Source organism: Ambystoma mexicanum, chromosome 7p (genome assembly GCF_040938575.1).
Source record: "Ambystoma mexicanum isolate Mex_15411 chromosome 7p, UKY_AmexF1_1, whole genome shotgun sequence".
Classification (NCBI taxonomy): domain Eukaryota; kingdom Metazoa; phylum Chordata; class Amphibia; order Caudata; family Ambystomatidae; genus Ambystoma; species Ambystoma mexicanum.
The window spans coordinates 63,453,339-63,471,268 of NC_090939.1; the positions used below are offsets into that span (position 1 = coordinate 63,453,339).

The 17,930-nt window shown below is 43.2% G+C and overlaps 1 protein-coding gene across 4 annotated transcripts in view; it reads right to left on the bottom strand.

Moving 5' to 3' along the window:
- Positions 1–266: 266 nt before the first annotated feature.
- Positions 267–17,930, bottom strand: part of LOC138525691 (immunoglobulin superfamily member 2-like) — a 172,311-nt gene continuing 154,647 nt past the window's right edge. For 2 of the 4 annotated variants that reach the window (XM_069635779.1, XM_069635777.1), the window contains exons 9-11: positions 17,135–17,530; positions 10,994–11,413; positions 267–1,414 (exon numbers count right to left, since the gene is read on the bottom strand). In XM_069635779.1, the coding sequence (XP_069491880.1) occupies positions 1,170–1,414; positions 10,994–11,413; positions 17,135–17,530 (1,061 nt within the window). In that variant the 3' untranslated portion in view covers positions 267–1,169. The remainder of the gene's footprint in view (positions 1,415–10,993; positions 11,414–17,134; positions 17,531–17,930) is intronic. The other 2 variants (XM_069635778.1, XM_069635780.1) reach the window with 2 other exon arrangements.

The following is a 17,930-nucleotide window of genomic DNA, read 5'->3' on the forward strand; positions in this document are numbered from 1 at the left end:
CTCTTTTTTTTCAGATTCGCTTGAGCACTTGGAGACCATACACATGGCAATGGTGTGCAGTATAAATTCCTTTAACATAACATAACATAACATAACATAACATAACATGAGATGAGATGGTCTGTAGTGAGTTTGACTTCAAATTGGCTTATGTCTACGTTTTTCCATAACTCAGAAAAATAAAAATCAGAATAATCTCACATTCACCTAATGGAAGCGATATAGTTAACTCAGGCTCGCGCCAAATGTTCATTCACAAAAAAAACTGTACTTCAGAAATTTTTATTTTGTAAATTGAAATCGAACTTTTGCAGTTAAATAACTTAAACTTTTAACCTTCATGTTTTATTTATTTTGGACACGAAATAAAGAGGAACACAACAGTTGCCCATACCTACAACTTGCTAGTCCATGACCCCGAACCTTCGGTGGCGTGATTTGCACGCTAGGAAACCTGGCGATGCCTGGAATATCTTGAGAGCACCTAGAGCAGATCTCTGGGGCAGGGGAGTGTCCAGACTCTTGACTATGGTGGCCCAAGTGGGGCACTGACTCATGCAGGGGTGGCATGAAGTACGAGCGCACACACACACAAAATGATCATAGTTTATTATAATGGGGTGGCCAATCAGATTCCAGGAGTAGCACGTGCCACTCCCTGGACACTCCCTAGATGCGCCACTGCTCTGGGAACCCCATTTGCGCACCAGCCGTGCAGTGATGCTCCTGACTTGATTCAGTGCAAACCTTTGAGAATACAGGCTAAGGCCGGTGGAGTAAATCGGGCTCTAAGTCATTTCATTGACGGGTGCAATTTCGATGTTTTTTTTAACCAATATGTTTTACCGAAAAAAGCCCTCATGCTATAGTGTTTTACCTATTATCAGCCCTCCCACCCCATATATATCTTTTTCCAACCCCCTGACCCCTATATATTTCGATGAGTTTTTTCAGTAAAATGTACTCGTAAAAAACCATTGAAATTGCATTTATTGATGAAGGAATGGTATACGGTAAATCGTAATCAGACTAAGAGTGTCGATTATCTGCTCTGATAGGCAAGTGCCTTTGAAGATGTCCCTGCACGGTGGCGTCCACTCCGCCTCCAATCTCCGACATATACATCACCGCTTGAGTCTCTCCCACCGTGCACCGGGATGGCAGCTCGATCAGTCCGCACCTTCATCTTCTTCGTCACTCTTCGGCGTGGCACTGATTGGTCTGACGGAATCATCTGCTGTCACCCACCGGTTATTTCTCTTCTGGGGTGGATAGGATTCATTGCGCAGGCGCCTTAACTTCACCCACAGGACAATGCAGCCAATAATGACAGCCAGCAGCAGGGCGCTGAGGAAAACCAGGATGAAGTGGACCCAGGAGGTGGAGGAACAGACCTGGGAGGAGGTGGTGGCCTCTGCAGCAAGAAAAAGGGAAGCCATTGTCACGTGTGCAAAGAAGCCTAAAGAGAGCAATAACAACAGTTTTGCATAAAGAAAATCACCATACAGGTGTGGGCGACTCGATGCCCCAATTACAGCAAAGCTACTGACACCTTACGGAGTCCAGCACTCGGCATACAGCACACTGCCTACTGTTTTCTGCTAGCGGTGTGGGTAATATGTGTTGTGCCATTTCAGTTTGAGCTGCACAAGCAGTGTTTCTCCATCAGCATTTCCCTATCCATGATATTTGGGGATATCTTGGGATTTTTCCAGCACTCTACAGGAATTGTATCATGTGGGAGTTGATGTGGAATGGAAAACTGGAAGCTTATTGGGAATGTCACAATTGGAATATACTGGGAATGTCAATGACCGAACCAACTCAGGAAGATGGTAAAGTACTGTTTTATTGTTAATTATCTAAAACAGTGAGTTAAAACTGACATCAATGGATGTTTGCTCAATTTCTCTCAGCGATCGTTTCACGAAACATAACATAGACTTTATACTAAAAATACATCAGAGGTGACGTCATACTACTTGGCAAATAATGAAAAACCTACTAGGGATTGTGAAAGGCTTATGGGGAACACCTAAGTATATATTACATAGTGCCTAGGATTGTGATTGGCTTCCCACTGTCAGGTGGACAATATATGCCTACCTCTATAACATGTCATCTTTAAAACAATGAAGTACACAGTTTTCAATTGGTCTTCAAACTATAAGGACCTTCGTTATACGGACCTCTACAATTGGTTGTCACGCTTGTGCCATGTCTGGAACATTCGGTTCACTTAGCAGCACGTAAACCCAGACCCAAGGGCAAGGAGGCGGGCCTGACTCTAGCTCCCCACCCAATTAGCCCAACGTCTCTCATCACGCAAGCCTTCTGCCATGAAGATTGTCTTTGAACATGACCTTGCAACGTATCATTGTCTCTGGGAATACATGGGAGTGCAGGCACTCACTATCGCTCTTCTAGGACTCCAAGCTCAACTCTATTTTCATCCTTGGCTCACATGACAGGAGACCACGATTTGGTCCATTTTGCAGGTTTTAAATGTCTTAAATAAATACAATTTGGCACTCTTGGTGTTCTTTCTTTTCACCTTAACAAGAGATGATTCATCCTTCCCACATTCACTCCTTTCCAGAACAGAGAGCTGACCATGGCTGCTTCAGTCTCGACTTCAGGCTAGACAATCTCGCAGCTTCGCCATTCAGCTTATTCTTGCTGCAACACAATTTTCCCTTCCTTCTTCATCGGTCCTGGCTTACTAAATTCATGATACCAATGTCCAGCTTCTATACAGTTGCGGCTTCGCCTGCATTCAATTCACTACATAGTGAGCTTCATTGATGACTTAACCTACCTTACGTTTCAGCGTCTGTACATTTATTGAATGGTTGATTCTCTGCAGCACTTTGTGCAAGTGTAATCTTCTTTTTCACATTTAAGCGTTCACTCGATTCTTCAATTCGTCATTAGTTTCTGTCGGATCCATAAATCCTTTTCAGCTAAATATTCTGAGATGTCGTTCATACTCTCTTATGACGTCACAGACTTCTTTCTTTGCTCTTTTTCATATTCCTTCAGGGAGTTCCTCCCTCAGGGATTTCTAGCCGTGGGGCCTTTGGGTGAGCCTGGGCACACTTACGCCCACACCTGTGCACAAGATTCTATAACTGGGAAAGTTCTTAGAAAAACGAGCCCAAGAGAGGAGTTCTTGCATTTTCATAGAGGCCATGATCACCTGGAAATCAAACCTATCCAAGAGGGAGGATAGTTCAGGGGCAACACACTCACTTTGGGAACAGGGCAATGCCTTGCAACACGAGTTTCGTCTCTGTTCAAGCACTTAGAAGCTGGAGGAGTCGGACATTAAGCGGTATATTAATGCACAATAATAATACCAAAAAGAGTTCCCCATGTACAGTGCTCCATTGCTTGCAAGCTAGGTCTGTGCTGTCTAAATCCCTGTCCCCACACACATTCAAGAGTGCTTCAATGACCAGTGGTCTCAGAATACGGGTTCTTAGGAGGAGAAACTGAAATTGTCATTGAAGGCTGCAATGTTTTTGCAGTGGAAGTGCCGGGAGAAGAGCACACACAGCAATTGTGTCTCTGGAGGATAGCTTAGGGTCAACATGCTCGCCTTGGAAGCAAGATGACACGGAGCAACCCAGGATCAATTCCCGGGTCCGCGCTTAGAAACATCTGGGTATTAAGCGCATTATAAATAACCTATCATATCATTTGAATTCCATTTCAGCAGTATTTCTGGCCGCAGAGCTCTCTTGGAAGGATGGTGGGTGCACATGGGTCATTGCACAACACCACACAAATAAGTTGGAGTTGAGGTCGAACCAACTGGCCTTCAAGACATTCCCCCAATCGATAACCTCAGATTCAGTGCTTGTTGTGACGGACAGCATGTGTTATCTAAACAAGAGGAACACAAGTCCATCGCAAAGGAGGTCCGGATGACATGGCAATGGTTTCTACAGCTGAACTTCTCAGTTGTAGGAAATGTACATGCTGGTGGACTAAGCCAGACATTTCTGAGAACGCCCGACGTGTTGATCTCTCTTAATCGGCCCACACGATATCACAGAATGGGCTTTGATCCCGCTCGCAACTGGCTGGACATTATTTGTAACACTAGCCATGATTGATGTATTTTGCAAATACCTAACCGAGTATTGTAATGACTGAGTAATCTAGTCTTTATTAGTAATTCTGTGCAGTTTTACCACTGTCCAGCCAGGCATAACTAGCCGGATAAGGAGCAAGTTTGTGAAGTACCCTTTTTGTTAATCGCCGTGAACCGTTGAAACGTGATCATCTGTAAAGGGACTTTACGTTATGTCTAGCAAGCTATCGCCTCCACTACAGTGAGTCTGTAACTACAACACCTCCATACATGTCCTACTGCAATTTCCGCATTGTCATGCACCGTGATTAGTGTTCTCATTATGTACTAGGACCCTGCACCTGCATCCATTGAATTTGTCCTGCATTATGACCTCGTATTGTAATTGGCTGCCATGTAATAGGACCTTACATGTTGCATTATAGCTCTTGTCTTGTACTAGGACCTGACTTATTTCATAAGTCATGCATTAGAACCTCATACCTGAAGCTACTGCTTATGCCATGCACTAGGTCCTCACTTTGCAATTATAGCTCTTGCCCTGTATTAGCTCTTGTCTTATATTAGGACTGTGTATGACCTATCCTCTCCTATCTGAAATCCTGGCCACCTACTCATTGATCAGACTACCACGCTTGTAGCCCACGCGCACCAAGACAGTAGTGTAGATAAGAGGGATTCAGCCATGCTGTGATCATACCTAGCGCTAGCCTACATCCTAAACTGTCCCGCTTACTGTGACCTATCCCTATTTGCAGCCACCATTGCCTATCCTGTCCCGATTCCCATGGACACCCCAAGGAACGCTAGGCGACCTGTTATTTGCCTCACCATGGCATCTATACTCCCGTCCTCAGCACTCATACTACCTTGAACCTTCCTACAACCAGGCCTTTACCCAGATCCTCACCTCCCACTAAGGTTATCACCACCAGACTCATTTACTGAACACTTATCTCTCGCTCAACCCACAACGCCCCCTATGCAACTCCAACTCAATCACTTGTAAGCCTGCTTCTGGGCATCACATTGCAACAACCACATAAACCAACTATACCTACCATACTGCCCACCACCCCGTGCGCCCACCTCTTAGAAATCACAGACTTAGATCTTGATTCACACAACAACATCACACCCTGATGAGCAACAACCCCATCTTAGAATCCACCACCATAGCCAACATATCCACGCCACCCCTTGCAACTAAAAATAGACTACATATGGCCAAACAAAACAACCCCAAAGCGACCATCAAAGCCGGCCTCATTAATGCTTCATCACTGCCTGCGCACGCACTAGACATCGCTGACTATATAACACTCCATGACCTTGACTTCATTGCCATCACGGAGACTTGGCTCCATTCAGCATCAGGCCCTTCTCTTGCCCTAGCCATCCTGGATAATTACTCAATCATTCGATCGGATAGAGAGGCTAACACTACCAAAGGAGGTGGCACCGCCTTCATCTACAAATGGCTTAAGAATGGTTAATAACCAACCTTTACTTTCAGCAGAATTATTATCTATTAAATTGCCCACATCCCCCACAACCACTATCATGATCCATTTGATCTACCGCCCACCTGGCCCAACGTCCTCCTTCGAAAATGACATCTCAAATCTGTTATCAACTAATACCAAAACCAACTCCCAAGTCATTATCATGGGTGACTTTAACCTAGGCCTCCAACATCCGAAAGACCTTAAAGCATGTGCCCTTATGGATTCTATCACGGAAGTGGGTTACACACACAGCATATATGAACCTACCCACACTAAAGGAAGAACGCTAGATTGGCTAGTGGACTTAAATTGTAATATTGACATACTCTCTACTACACCTTGTGCCTGGAACGACCACCACCTAACTTCTTTCTCCATCAAAGCCTCTGCGCTACAGACTCTGTCAACCCTTGCCCCAGCTATGATGACCAGAAACAAACGTAAGCTAACTCTAGAGAACCTCCATCCACTACTAAAACCCATCACTCACCCCACTGCAATGCACTCAGACCCATCAGTCCTAGTTGATTTGTGCAATGAAACACTTCCTAAGGCTATTAATACTATAGCGCCTCTCAAGCTACGGAAATGTAAACCCTTAACAATTGGTATACTCCTCACCTAAGAAATCTCTGAAAATGTAACAGAACAGATGAATCACTATGGAAGAATAATCCTACATTGATCAATAAGGATATGTTTATTGCAGCCTCTGTCAATTACAAGGTAGCCATTGTTCAAGCTAAAAAAGATAACTTCAATGAACGCATCTCCAATGCTAAATCTAGTACAAAAGAACTATTCTACATCTTGGAAGAGTTGGAATCTCCTGCCCCGCCTCCTGATACCTGTATTAAAGATACCCTTTGGTGCACCAATATACAGAACGCATTACACGACAAAATATCCTTGCTTCAAAAGAAAATAGAAACTAAAAAAAGCCTCATATCCGACTCTGACCCTAGGCTCGAAACCAGGAATGACCTGCCGCAATTCAACTTCACTCCCCTTACTATCAAAGAGGTCGGAACCATTATTCTGAAATTCAAACCGTCCAACTGCCAGGGGGATACTTGCCCAGCCCCTCTCATCAAGGAGGCTACGAAAGAACTAGCCCCTTTCATCACAGCCGTCTTCAATGCGTCCTTTAAATCTGGCACAGTACCTACCAACTTAAAAGGCGCATGGGTACTCCCTTTGTTAAAGAAACCTTAACTAGACCCTAACAACCTGTGCAACTACAGACCGATTACAACGGTTCCCTTCTTGTTAAAAATGTTGGACCGCGCAGCTTATCTGCAGATACAGCGATACCTTGAATCTAATCTGCTAGGACTAAGGCAATCTGGTTTCTGACCCAAACATGGGACAGAAACAGCGCTTATAGACCTAAAGACTCAAATCCAGACACTGAAAGACGAGGGCAAACTAGCCGTGCTTATCATACTTGACTTATCAGCAGCATTCGATTTGGGGGACCATGACATCCTATGTAAACACCTCTCAACCGCTGCACATTTCTCGGACCAAGCCAATGCTTGGATTAAGTCCTTTCTCACTAATAGATCCATATGGGTCTTTGCACCTTCAGTATCCGCTTTTCCCACCCGAGTCACATGTGGGATACCTCAGGGATCTTGCGTGACCCCTACCCTCTATAATGTGTTCACCAAGCCCCTCTTTGAAAAACGTGATCGTCTGGGAGTCACAAACTACGCTGATGACACCCAGAAACTCACACCTATCACGGGCGATCACATTATAGACAGTAAGACCCTTAATGACATCTACAGCATTATTCAAGCTTGGATGGCGACACATGGACTCTGCATAAATGATGAGAAGACCGAGTTGTTTCTACTAGGGTCCTCCGCCAAAATGAACAAACTAGGGGCAATTTTCAATTCCTTCTACATCGATGGTAACTCAATTAAAGTTGCCAAGGTGATGAAAACATTAGGAATCTGCATTGACTCTGCACTCACTTTAAAAAGACAAATGAATGCAGTGACGTCATTCACAGCACATACATGCAAGCTCATCACAATCTGCCACCCTTATATGACAACACCTAACTGCATCACAATAACAAGATCATTGGTATTATCTAAGCTCGATTATTGTAATGCACTATATCTTGGAACCTCTCAACATAATCTCAATAAAGTGCAAGTTATGCAAAATAATGCCATCAGAGCAGTACTAAACATTCCGAGGAATCACCATATTAATGCAACCAGACAAGCAATCAATTGGCTTAACATTAAGCAAATAATTGACCTTAAAACACTGTCCCTTACACATAAATGCCTAGCCAATCAAGCGCCTATCTATCTGTCCAGTACTATTAGCCGACAATCATCTACCCGACCCACCAGATCAGCCCAATCACACTGTGTCAACATTCCACGCTTTAAACAACCATGTGCGGGAGGGGTTAGCTTCCAAGTCCTAGCGGCTAAAAAATGGAACGCATTACCAGCCCCCCTGAGAGAGGAACCTTCATTCCTATTTCTTCCAAAAAAGGTAAAACCCTGGCTACAGGTGCAAGACCTCACCAGGGACGCTTAAGCATGCAAGCACATATTCTTTATCTGCTGTATATATGTCATTTGTAGATATTGAATTTGTCTAGCCTCCTCATTTACAGATGAATTCATCTCCTGGATGTAACTTAATATTATCGGATGTACAATTGTAAATTCATGTATGTAACTATGTTGATATATTTTGTCTGCCTGTTTAATTATAACATGTACAAATAGCGCCCAGATGCCTCTGGGTTGGGTTTGCGCTCTATAAAAAATACACTAAACTAAACTAAACTAAAGACAACAAGTGCCCTTTGAAAGGCAAAGTGCTAAACAAGGTTTGCATAGTGTGGAATGCAACACGTCAGTATTTCTGCATCTCAGCCGCACCCAGGAAACAATGCCCGCATACATGCAAAGCCATCCTTTAATCCTGCAGCAAGAATTCTGGTGGTCTGATTTCATGGCAGTGAAATATCCTATTCTCATTTACACATCCTCATCAGCAGAGGTCTGCACCCTGCCGCTCCAAAGATGATTTGGACTATGACTCCAATGTCCCCCCACCCTTGGCTATGCTGGCATTGGTTGATAAAAGTTGTAGTCCAAAACCTATATAGAGCCAAGGTTACAGACCTTTGTAATACAGGAACTCAACCAGTTCCTCCTCGTATGAGGAACAGAGCATTGAGCTGATCCTGGTGCACTCAGAAATGAGCAGGTCATCCACATGCATTAATAATCTGATGCAGAGGCCTCACCTATTCTCATGGAAAGACATTAAGGATGCAATCCGTACACAACAAACTCATAACTGGATCCACAGAGAGAATTTTAGGATCTCATATGAAGACCTCGACTATCCTAATACGTAGAGCTTGAGGGTCTTGTACTTTCACACTCAAACCTCAGCATTTCACCTGGATACAGACAATGTAAGGGCCTGATACAGATACAGAAACCATGACTATCCTCATACAGAGAGCTTAAGGATCCCATACGTAAACCTTGAGGATCCCATAGTCATGCACACAAACGTCAGCATTTGATCCACATCAAGAGAATTTAAGGATCAGATACAGATACAGATACAGAGCCCTCGACTATCCTCGTATGGAGAACTTGAGACTCCATACTCATACACTCAAACCTCAGCATTTGATCCAAACAGAGATTTTAAGGATCTTCTATGGAGAACTCGACTATCTTAATATTTAGAACTTGAGGATCACATACTCATACATTCAAACCTCAGCATTTGAACTGCATACACAGAACGTAAGTATCCGATACTAACACAGTGGCCTCGCGGATGCCATACATAGAGCTTGAGGATGCCATATTCATATACTGAAACCTCAGTATTTGAACCACATAAAAAGAGTGTAAGAATCTCTTACAGAGACCTCGACTATCCTCATATGGAGAGGCTGAGGATCCCATACTCATACACTCAAATGTTAGCATTAGATCCGCATGCTGGAATTTAAGGATCTCAGACTGAGATCTTGACTATCCTCATATGATACAGAGAGCTTGAAGGTACCCCCCCTCCTCCAGCCTACTTCTGCAGGAGTCTGTCCTGACACATTCTGGTTTCACCATCACCATCTTGTGGCCAATGCTGGATTTGACTTTTATGGACTTCATTGATTCATGGTGCCTCACCCTTTCTCAACTTTCATGCTGGACTTCCTTTGCACCTTGTACTCATGGTGGCCCCGAATCATGCTGTTCCCATCTTCATCTTGTATCCAGGCTTGCAAAATGATGTGTTACTAATGACTTCTGCAATTGTGTTCGCTCCCCCCTCTTGCTTCTCCACTCTTTTTGACTGCTTACTCTCTGTTCTCTCCTCCTCTCCCTTTTCCTATCTCCTCCCCTCTTAGCCTTACTTTCTTCTATGCACTTACTCTATCAGAATTGTCCCTGGACCTAGTATGATAGTAACCTTGTCTGTCTCTTCCTCCCTCGCCTTACCTGTCCCCCACCCACTCCTCCAGCCCTAACTGAAATATCGTCAGGCCTAGTAAGATAGTCACTTGTTTTGTTCCTGCCCTCCCTTTCTGCACCCCTCTCCCTCACCTTTTGTTTTCTTCGGCTCTACCAGAAATGTCGTCAGGCCTAGTACGGTAGTCACCTGGCTGTTTCCATTTCCTTCCCACTCTCCCACTCCCTTCCTTATCTATGTCTTAGCAAGAATGTCATTGTATTTTCCCTTGTTCCCTCCCTTGCCTTGAAGCGCTTTGAAACACATTGGGCCTCATTACAATGAGGTCGGGCGTGGAATGAACGGTGCCGGTAAGGGACCGGCACCGTTCATTCCGGGCCACCACATTACGAGGACTGCAGCAAGTCCCGCTCTGGACGCCTGGCCAGACCAGACGTGCAGAGTGGGACCCGCTAGCAGTCCAGGATGCTAACAACAGTCACGTCACTAACGGGTCAGTTGTTAACATCCTCCCCATTCCCATTGAGCCCTATGGGCGCTCAAATAGGAATGGGGATGTACCTGATCCGGGTCCCAAGAATGGGAATTACTGGGCCCGCAAAAGTCAGCATGGCCCGGTAATTCCCTACTTTTGGGACCGGACTCAGTACCCAGTTTGGGGGTAGCCATCCCGCTAAAAACAGCATGGCTACCTCCAAACTCCTAATGAGGCCCATTGTGTATCGATGCTATATAAATAAACTATCATATCATATCATCCATGTACAGGAAGCTTGGTTGCTTTTCTCTACATACAAAGACCTCCAGTATTTCATCTTCATATGTCCATTAAAAGGATATCATGCTCACAAAATGAAACTGAAAAGCCCACTCTAGTTACGTAAAAGATTAACGGAGCAGATACCTGTGTTTTCACCTGTTTGTTGGATAACAACAGTGATGTTCCCAGACCTCTTTTCACTGATTTTGTATGGCGCTCGTGCAGGACTCAGCATCCACTCCTCTACCCGACAGAAATATATTCCGCTGTCAGACACCTCTGGTCTCAATACCATGAGCTGATACTGGAGATCCGCCAGCCTCTCAAACCTCAGCTTGCTGTCCCTCTTTCCAGTATTGCCAATGGTGTTTCCAACCTGGAAAAGCAGCTCCCATCCAGCTCTGAACACCAACTCATCCTCCATACCAGTGGATTTCCACCAGGCCACGGAAAAGACAGAAGCGGGACTGGACCTGGAGGTGATATCACATGGTAAGGTAAGGCCATCCCATCCTTCGGAGAGTGTGTTGGCCATCTCTGTGTTGTTCACCCGTAAGTTATCAGCTAAACAGAAAGCAAGGCATACATTAGTTTTCAAATACTGATTAGCATAGTTTGCTAATTAAAAAATGTTTGATTAGCAAACCGACCCATTTGATTAGCAATTTTGTACTAATATTGTTAATGTCACCAGAAGTTATTTGTACCCAAGACATGAAATGAGCAATAATACAAGCAATAATACAGCAGTTTTGCATACTGCTGAAACAAGACATTAGTGAGAGGAGTGAGGCCTTGCATATTCTTTAAACTTCAGATGGGCCTGCAGGTCGGGTAACTTAGTTTACCTATTCAACCTAAGAGAAATACACTCGACCCATAGCAACGGAGGGTTGCAAATTTAAACTGCGATTTCTGTAAAATTGTGCATGTCAATATAAACCCACTTTGTTTGGCACACTGCTGCCACCCAGAATCCAGCCATGCACAGTGAACTTGTGTTTGACATTTACTGCAAACAAAATAAATGTTAAATAAAAGTTTCAAACATGTCTGGTAAATGCTGCTCGCCCTTCATAACATCTACTCGACTGTGCGAGTGGGACTTTGTGAGCCACAGATGAGTATCTGTAAAACGTAAAAGGTTAGCTGCATCAATGGACACAAATAAATAGATATAATAAAAAAGGCTGTGAAAATAGTTTGCCAAGTTGACTCCTGCAGGTGGTAATATATAATGTAATCATAATGCAAAGCGAGCTCTGGAGGCTAACTACAGTGTTTGGTTTTGCAGTAGATGTACAGACTGGATGGAACTATTGATCACTACTTTGCGTAAGCATCTAGTTCGCTTTGCGTATTCATCATGTAAGAGGAAATAAACACTAAGCAGAGTGGATTGGGTATCAGACAGAGAACTTGACAAACTAGGTGGAATATTGTAGTTTGTGGTGATCTCACTTTCCGGGTACCTGGTATAGAGCAACAGGGTGACAATATAGAAAGTCAGAGAGCATGGGTTCGCTCATGAGTTGCGCACCAGTTGCTAGATGTATGTAACCTGCAGGTTACATCTGCAGGTTACAGAACTAGGTTTGCCATCAAAAGCTTTTAATCATGTGATAATGTACATTTTGTAAAGTGGTCCCTTGTCAATATGAAGCATCTTCCCCAACAAAATGAAATATAGTCAGCACTAGGAAATTTAGATACTCTAACCTAAACTTTACTGTAAATCATGAGATGATGCAGTGTTTAACAGTAAGAATACTGTAATTATGCATTATGTAACAACTTACATTTTAGGAATGGAATTGCATGACTGTCGTTCTAAAGAAATATGAAGTTGACACTTACTGGTCTTTGCCAGAACGGATACAGAAAGCATAATAAAAGTACCATCCCCATTACTTCTGGTTTGCAATTTGAAAAATAAAGAAATTCTTGCCTAGCACTCCCACACAGGCCTTTGGTACATCAGAGTGGAGGGGGTGATTACTGCTGCACTTTCCCTCGATTAGCACTTGAAGTGAACAGAGAAAAGAGAGTAAAGAGAGCACCGAAGGCAAGAGAGGTATACAGGGCGAGCTGTGCTTTCATTAAAGAGGGCAACTTAAAGAGATAACTCTGCTACACAAGTGGCCGTTTGATTAGCAAACCTATATAATTGCATAGCAAATTACTATGTGACACTGCTTATTTTATGCCTTGAGAAAGAGAAAACTGGTCACAAGCTAACCACAACCCCATAAGATTTACAGTAACATCTCATTTTCATGGCTGTGAACGAGTACACTATGAAAGATAAATACAGGGCTCAAACATGATATCCAAATGACAGAAAAGAGAAAAGGCTGAAGGAGATTTATGTAAACAATACTCATTTGCAGCCTGTATATATATAAAATGCATCAATGTAAATGATCAGATCTTATTTTTGAAGCGATTCTGTTGGGGGAGAGGGAGGATGAAAAACAACATGGCAACAGAGAGAAGGCAGAATAGAGTGAACTGGAAGCTTCCAGCCCTTTAAGATGAGTAGCGGTACCCTTTAGATAGATGGGGATGCAGATTTTAATCAAACATCAATAATCAAGATGACACAAATAGTTTGGCAAAAGTATGGCTGGTTTAATGCAAGTATTTAAAACAGGGAGTACAACGAACATCAGCAATCGCTCGATACTCTGACTCTAACTACTTCATTAAAAAGTTGTGTTCTTATACCTATAACTGGTCATAGCTGATGTGTTGACCTGTGAATTTACCAACATCATCCTATGTGGCAAAGTACAGAAACTTATCAGGAAGCAGGATTGTTTCTAAGTGAATAAATAAGTATAGGTTCTATATCTGTATGGAGTAACGGAGATAGGTAATAGGATAGTTAACATCAGGTCGGGCAACCTTCAAAATGGCCACTATGAACATCACTAAATGTACTACGTGGTCCCCTACAATTGGTTGGCTACTAACCCCAGTCAGTAATTTTCCACCTACGTGAGCAGCACGCAGAGCAAACAACCAGGTGTGGGTGAGCTTGTCTTGATACCACCTTCCCACCAATTAAAAATGTGATCCATCATCACCTCGATTGCCCAGTGTCAATGAGTACTTTGAAGTTGGCTCTCAGTCTGTACTGTTCTCTGAGAATTTTTAAGGAGTATGGGTACTATCTGGTTTCCGTGCGTAGGTGTGATCTTCTTGTTCGTCCAACTTTCTTCCATCACATGACTGGACACCATGAAATTAAGCCTTTCTGTGTATTTGATTCTATTTTCGAGAGTCTTATGACGTCTTTTGTTTTCACTTGACCTCTCTGAATAGGAGCTTCTGTTCTTTCATGTTAATTGTATCTAATGTCAGCCAACTCCTAGTTTGATAAGACCTTGTCTTTCTTGGCTCAGTGAACTCCTTAGCTGAAATTAATTCTGTTTAATTCAATTGCGTTTTGTAACTGCGACACTGAAATTAGGCCTTCTTGAGTTGTTCAGTACTGCTTTATACGTAGTGGAAACATTCATTCTTTACTTAATCCATATGTATCTATGAGGTATATATGTATATGTTGGCGCTTGCCACGGTCTAATCTATTTAAGCATGTGGCTAGCTTCATGATTTCTTTGCTGCTTGCTTTTCATTGCATCTGTATATGTTTAACTAACTAAGTTTCCTCATCAGGTTTGTGGCATAAGTTTCTTCATCTTGATCCTTATCCTTGGTATTTCTCTGTTCTTTTTAAATCGTCTGCCTCTCTGGTCTGGTTATCTTTCTATATGGGTGTCGATTCAGCTTTGTATGAGGTCACGATTCATCCTGGTCATTCAGTTTCTTTGCTTCTTCAGGAATCTCGTTCAAATGGCCATCATATTGTCTTGGATGCAAGTATGGTTTCCTCAATGGGTACTTTACCTTCCATATTCTATTAGGTATAGGTATTCTTATGGGTACTGCACATAGTCTGCTCTCTTCTCTTTGCTGGTTTACCTGGTCAGGATTTGCCACATATTTTGGTTCATATATCTCAGGTAATGTAGGCGGGGCAGGTGGAGGTGGGGCACTTGGCTCCTCCTCCTCTACAAGAGTACATCCTAAAATAATTCAGGACAATTAAATTATTACAAACCTAAATGTATAGAATGAAGACATTGCAAGAAATTAGATCATCTTCAGAGAATTACTTTTGACTGAATTCTTAGGCTAGCTATGTCTTAATTGCTTCAGGAAAAAAATTGAAATCCTGGCAGTGAAAAGGGTAATGACAGCTGCAAATGCATGTTACTTCTATTTCATTTTACTTTGTACTTCTTGCAACAGTAGCTTGATGGCAAATTTGTATTGCCTCATACTCTTGTTATTAATAGCTGTTGTTTCAACTGAGTTGTCTATATTCTGCATTGCGTAACATGTGGCTTTTGGCAATGTTTGTTCCCCTCCGAGTGGTCTTACTCGGTATGTGCTGGCTTACACTCTAAAACCGCTGTCTGGCCTTTTCAGTGCCATGTCGATCTGGGAACATGTGAGAAATGGAACAGGTTTTATCCTGTTTGTACAAAGGAGCTGTTCGAGGAATACAGGGAGTGGTCCCTATGGATGGAGTTGACGAAACCCCTCCAGAGGGAGGCGCGGAGAGGAACTTGTCACATGGTACATTAGATGGATATCCATATCAACGACAGAAAAGTTCAGGCAGTAAAGGTTAGCAATGCATTTAGTGGGATGGGAACACTTTTCCCACAGGAAGACCTGAGCTAAGGCTCCTGGAAGGTTCCTCTTAAAGGGGTAGTTCACTCAAAAATATTATGCTTTAAAAATGTTGGGCATTAAAGAAAATATTTATATTGGCATTGTTTAAAAAAAAAGTTCCTATGGAAAATAAAATGTTTTAATGACGTTTAAAGCTTTCCTTTTCAAGCACTTGGGGGCATCCTTTTTGTAAGCTGAATCGGTTTCATGTGTGAAAGTTAATGCTGCGCTCCCGTGGCAACAATCGAGCAAAAGCCCCCTACTGGGAGCCTTTGCTTATTGCTGCTGGAGAGCAGAGAATTTTCCAGCATACAGGCAGAGGGTTAATCATGTCACTAGCACAATTCCACAAGCATATACAGGCTTCATTGAAAAGGAAAATGGGGCTGTGACGTTCAAAAGCAAAATAAAATAATTGTCCCCTAAAAATAACTACTGTGAGTTCAGGCCAGGCGCACTCCGGAGAGGGCTGCCTGCGCTACACTCTCTGTACCGACAGGCATGCTAGCATTCCTCAGTCTCTGTTCACACAAGACACACACACTCACACCCCCAGCGCAAGAACACTGTTATGCACGGGCGGCACCATGCTGAGCGAGCACTTTCAATGGGAAACAAGTAGCCACAAGTGAACAAGTGTAGCCCAACCCATAAACATGCATGCCAAAGAGACAGAAATTTTCAGACATTCCACTGTATGTAGTGTTTTAGACAACTTGAATATGTTGGTTGAGGATTAACTATTGGTGCCTCTCACGAAAAGCCCCCTCCTGCCATCCATCTTAGCTGTGCCCCTCCAATCTCCCTTGATGTGGCATGTCTCCCCATGTTCTCACATTACTTGGGCTTTGGTTTATAGCCTTGTTCCTTATTCTACTATGCCCCCGCCTACGTTTGGGGCTTTGGGTCGAAAGCTCCACCAGTCAATGTGAATGTCTTTGATCATTTTTGCTCAAATTTGCACATCAATGTCCTCACCTCACCCGCTAATCCCAACAGACAGTCCGGACTACTCTATAAGACCTGTGTCGTACATTTGGCCATCCAGCGAAATCAGTTGTGCACCCCTTGGTTATGGTAATCGGAGGGGAAAATATAAGCTGAGTTTCAGTTATGAAAGACAAGTTGGAAATATGGAGAGAAGTACATGTGTGCTGAATATTAACTGGTTTAATGGAATACTGGACTCCCACTGTTTGACTTGTTTCTATGACTTGTATTGTTGTTTATAAAATTCAATAAAAATTAATGTAAAAAAAGGAGGTGGTGCTAGAACACAGGACCCTTTCCAGTAACCCTCATGCGGTGTCCATGTTATTATTGCTGCTCCGCGCTGCAGCGTACGGTACAACACAGGGATAGTTTCCCTAACATTAAGGGATGAAACAGAGACACAAGAGAGCGTTGACTGATTCTAATGGGAGCATAAGAACAGCAAGTGTCTGGAAGGTTGAGGAGCACAGAGAAGATATGGAAGCAACATAAACAATTTACCACCTTCTGAGGACACCAAAACAGATAGTTATTAAGGAGGGTTACCTGGTTGATGAACAGTGAGGTGTGTGTATCCTGACCGATCAGCACCGACCTTCTCCCAGGATCCCGCGGGACTCAGCCGCCACTCCGCCACCTGGCAGTAGAACAGGCCACCATCTTCCTCTGCCACCGCCTGCAGGATCAGACGGTAGTTCCCGATGGAGAGGATGTCAAAGCGTATCCTCTTGGCCTTCTCCTTGTCAGGGTACCACACCAGCATATCATGCCCCATCTCCAGCAAGGTCCTGGGCCTGGATGTTCCATCGTGGTGGAACCAGGTAATCGAGAAGATGGAGCCAGCCCGTACGGGTCCCACCATGTAGCATCTGATGGTCACTTCCTCACTTTCGGTCGCCCTAATTGTCTGGTTTACCTTCGCAAACTGTCCTATATTTGCTGCTTAAACAGAAATATATAAGCACACTGGGTTGACATTTTGAAATGAAGTCAATTTGTTTTTGATCATGTTATTGCATTTTGAAGAATACCATATCAACATGTTTCATATACAGACATTTCAAAATTGCATCTATGAAGAGAAGATAATGTGCTCAAATGACAAATGAGCAAACCTGCTGAGTACAGCATGCCTGTTGCTACTCACCAAGAGTGAAGCCCTCTGAGGCCATGAATATTTGTATTCTATTCTATTTTTCTAAATTATATTGAATTTTGTGTTCTGCTTCCTTGTTTCATTTCACACTTTCTTGTTTTTCTGCTTTGTGTTGTGTTTAATCTCATGTGGTGGTGTTGTGTTTCATGTTGCATGGTGCTGCGTTTTAGGCTGTGTTGAATTCTT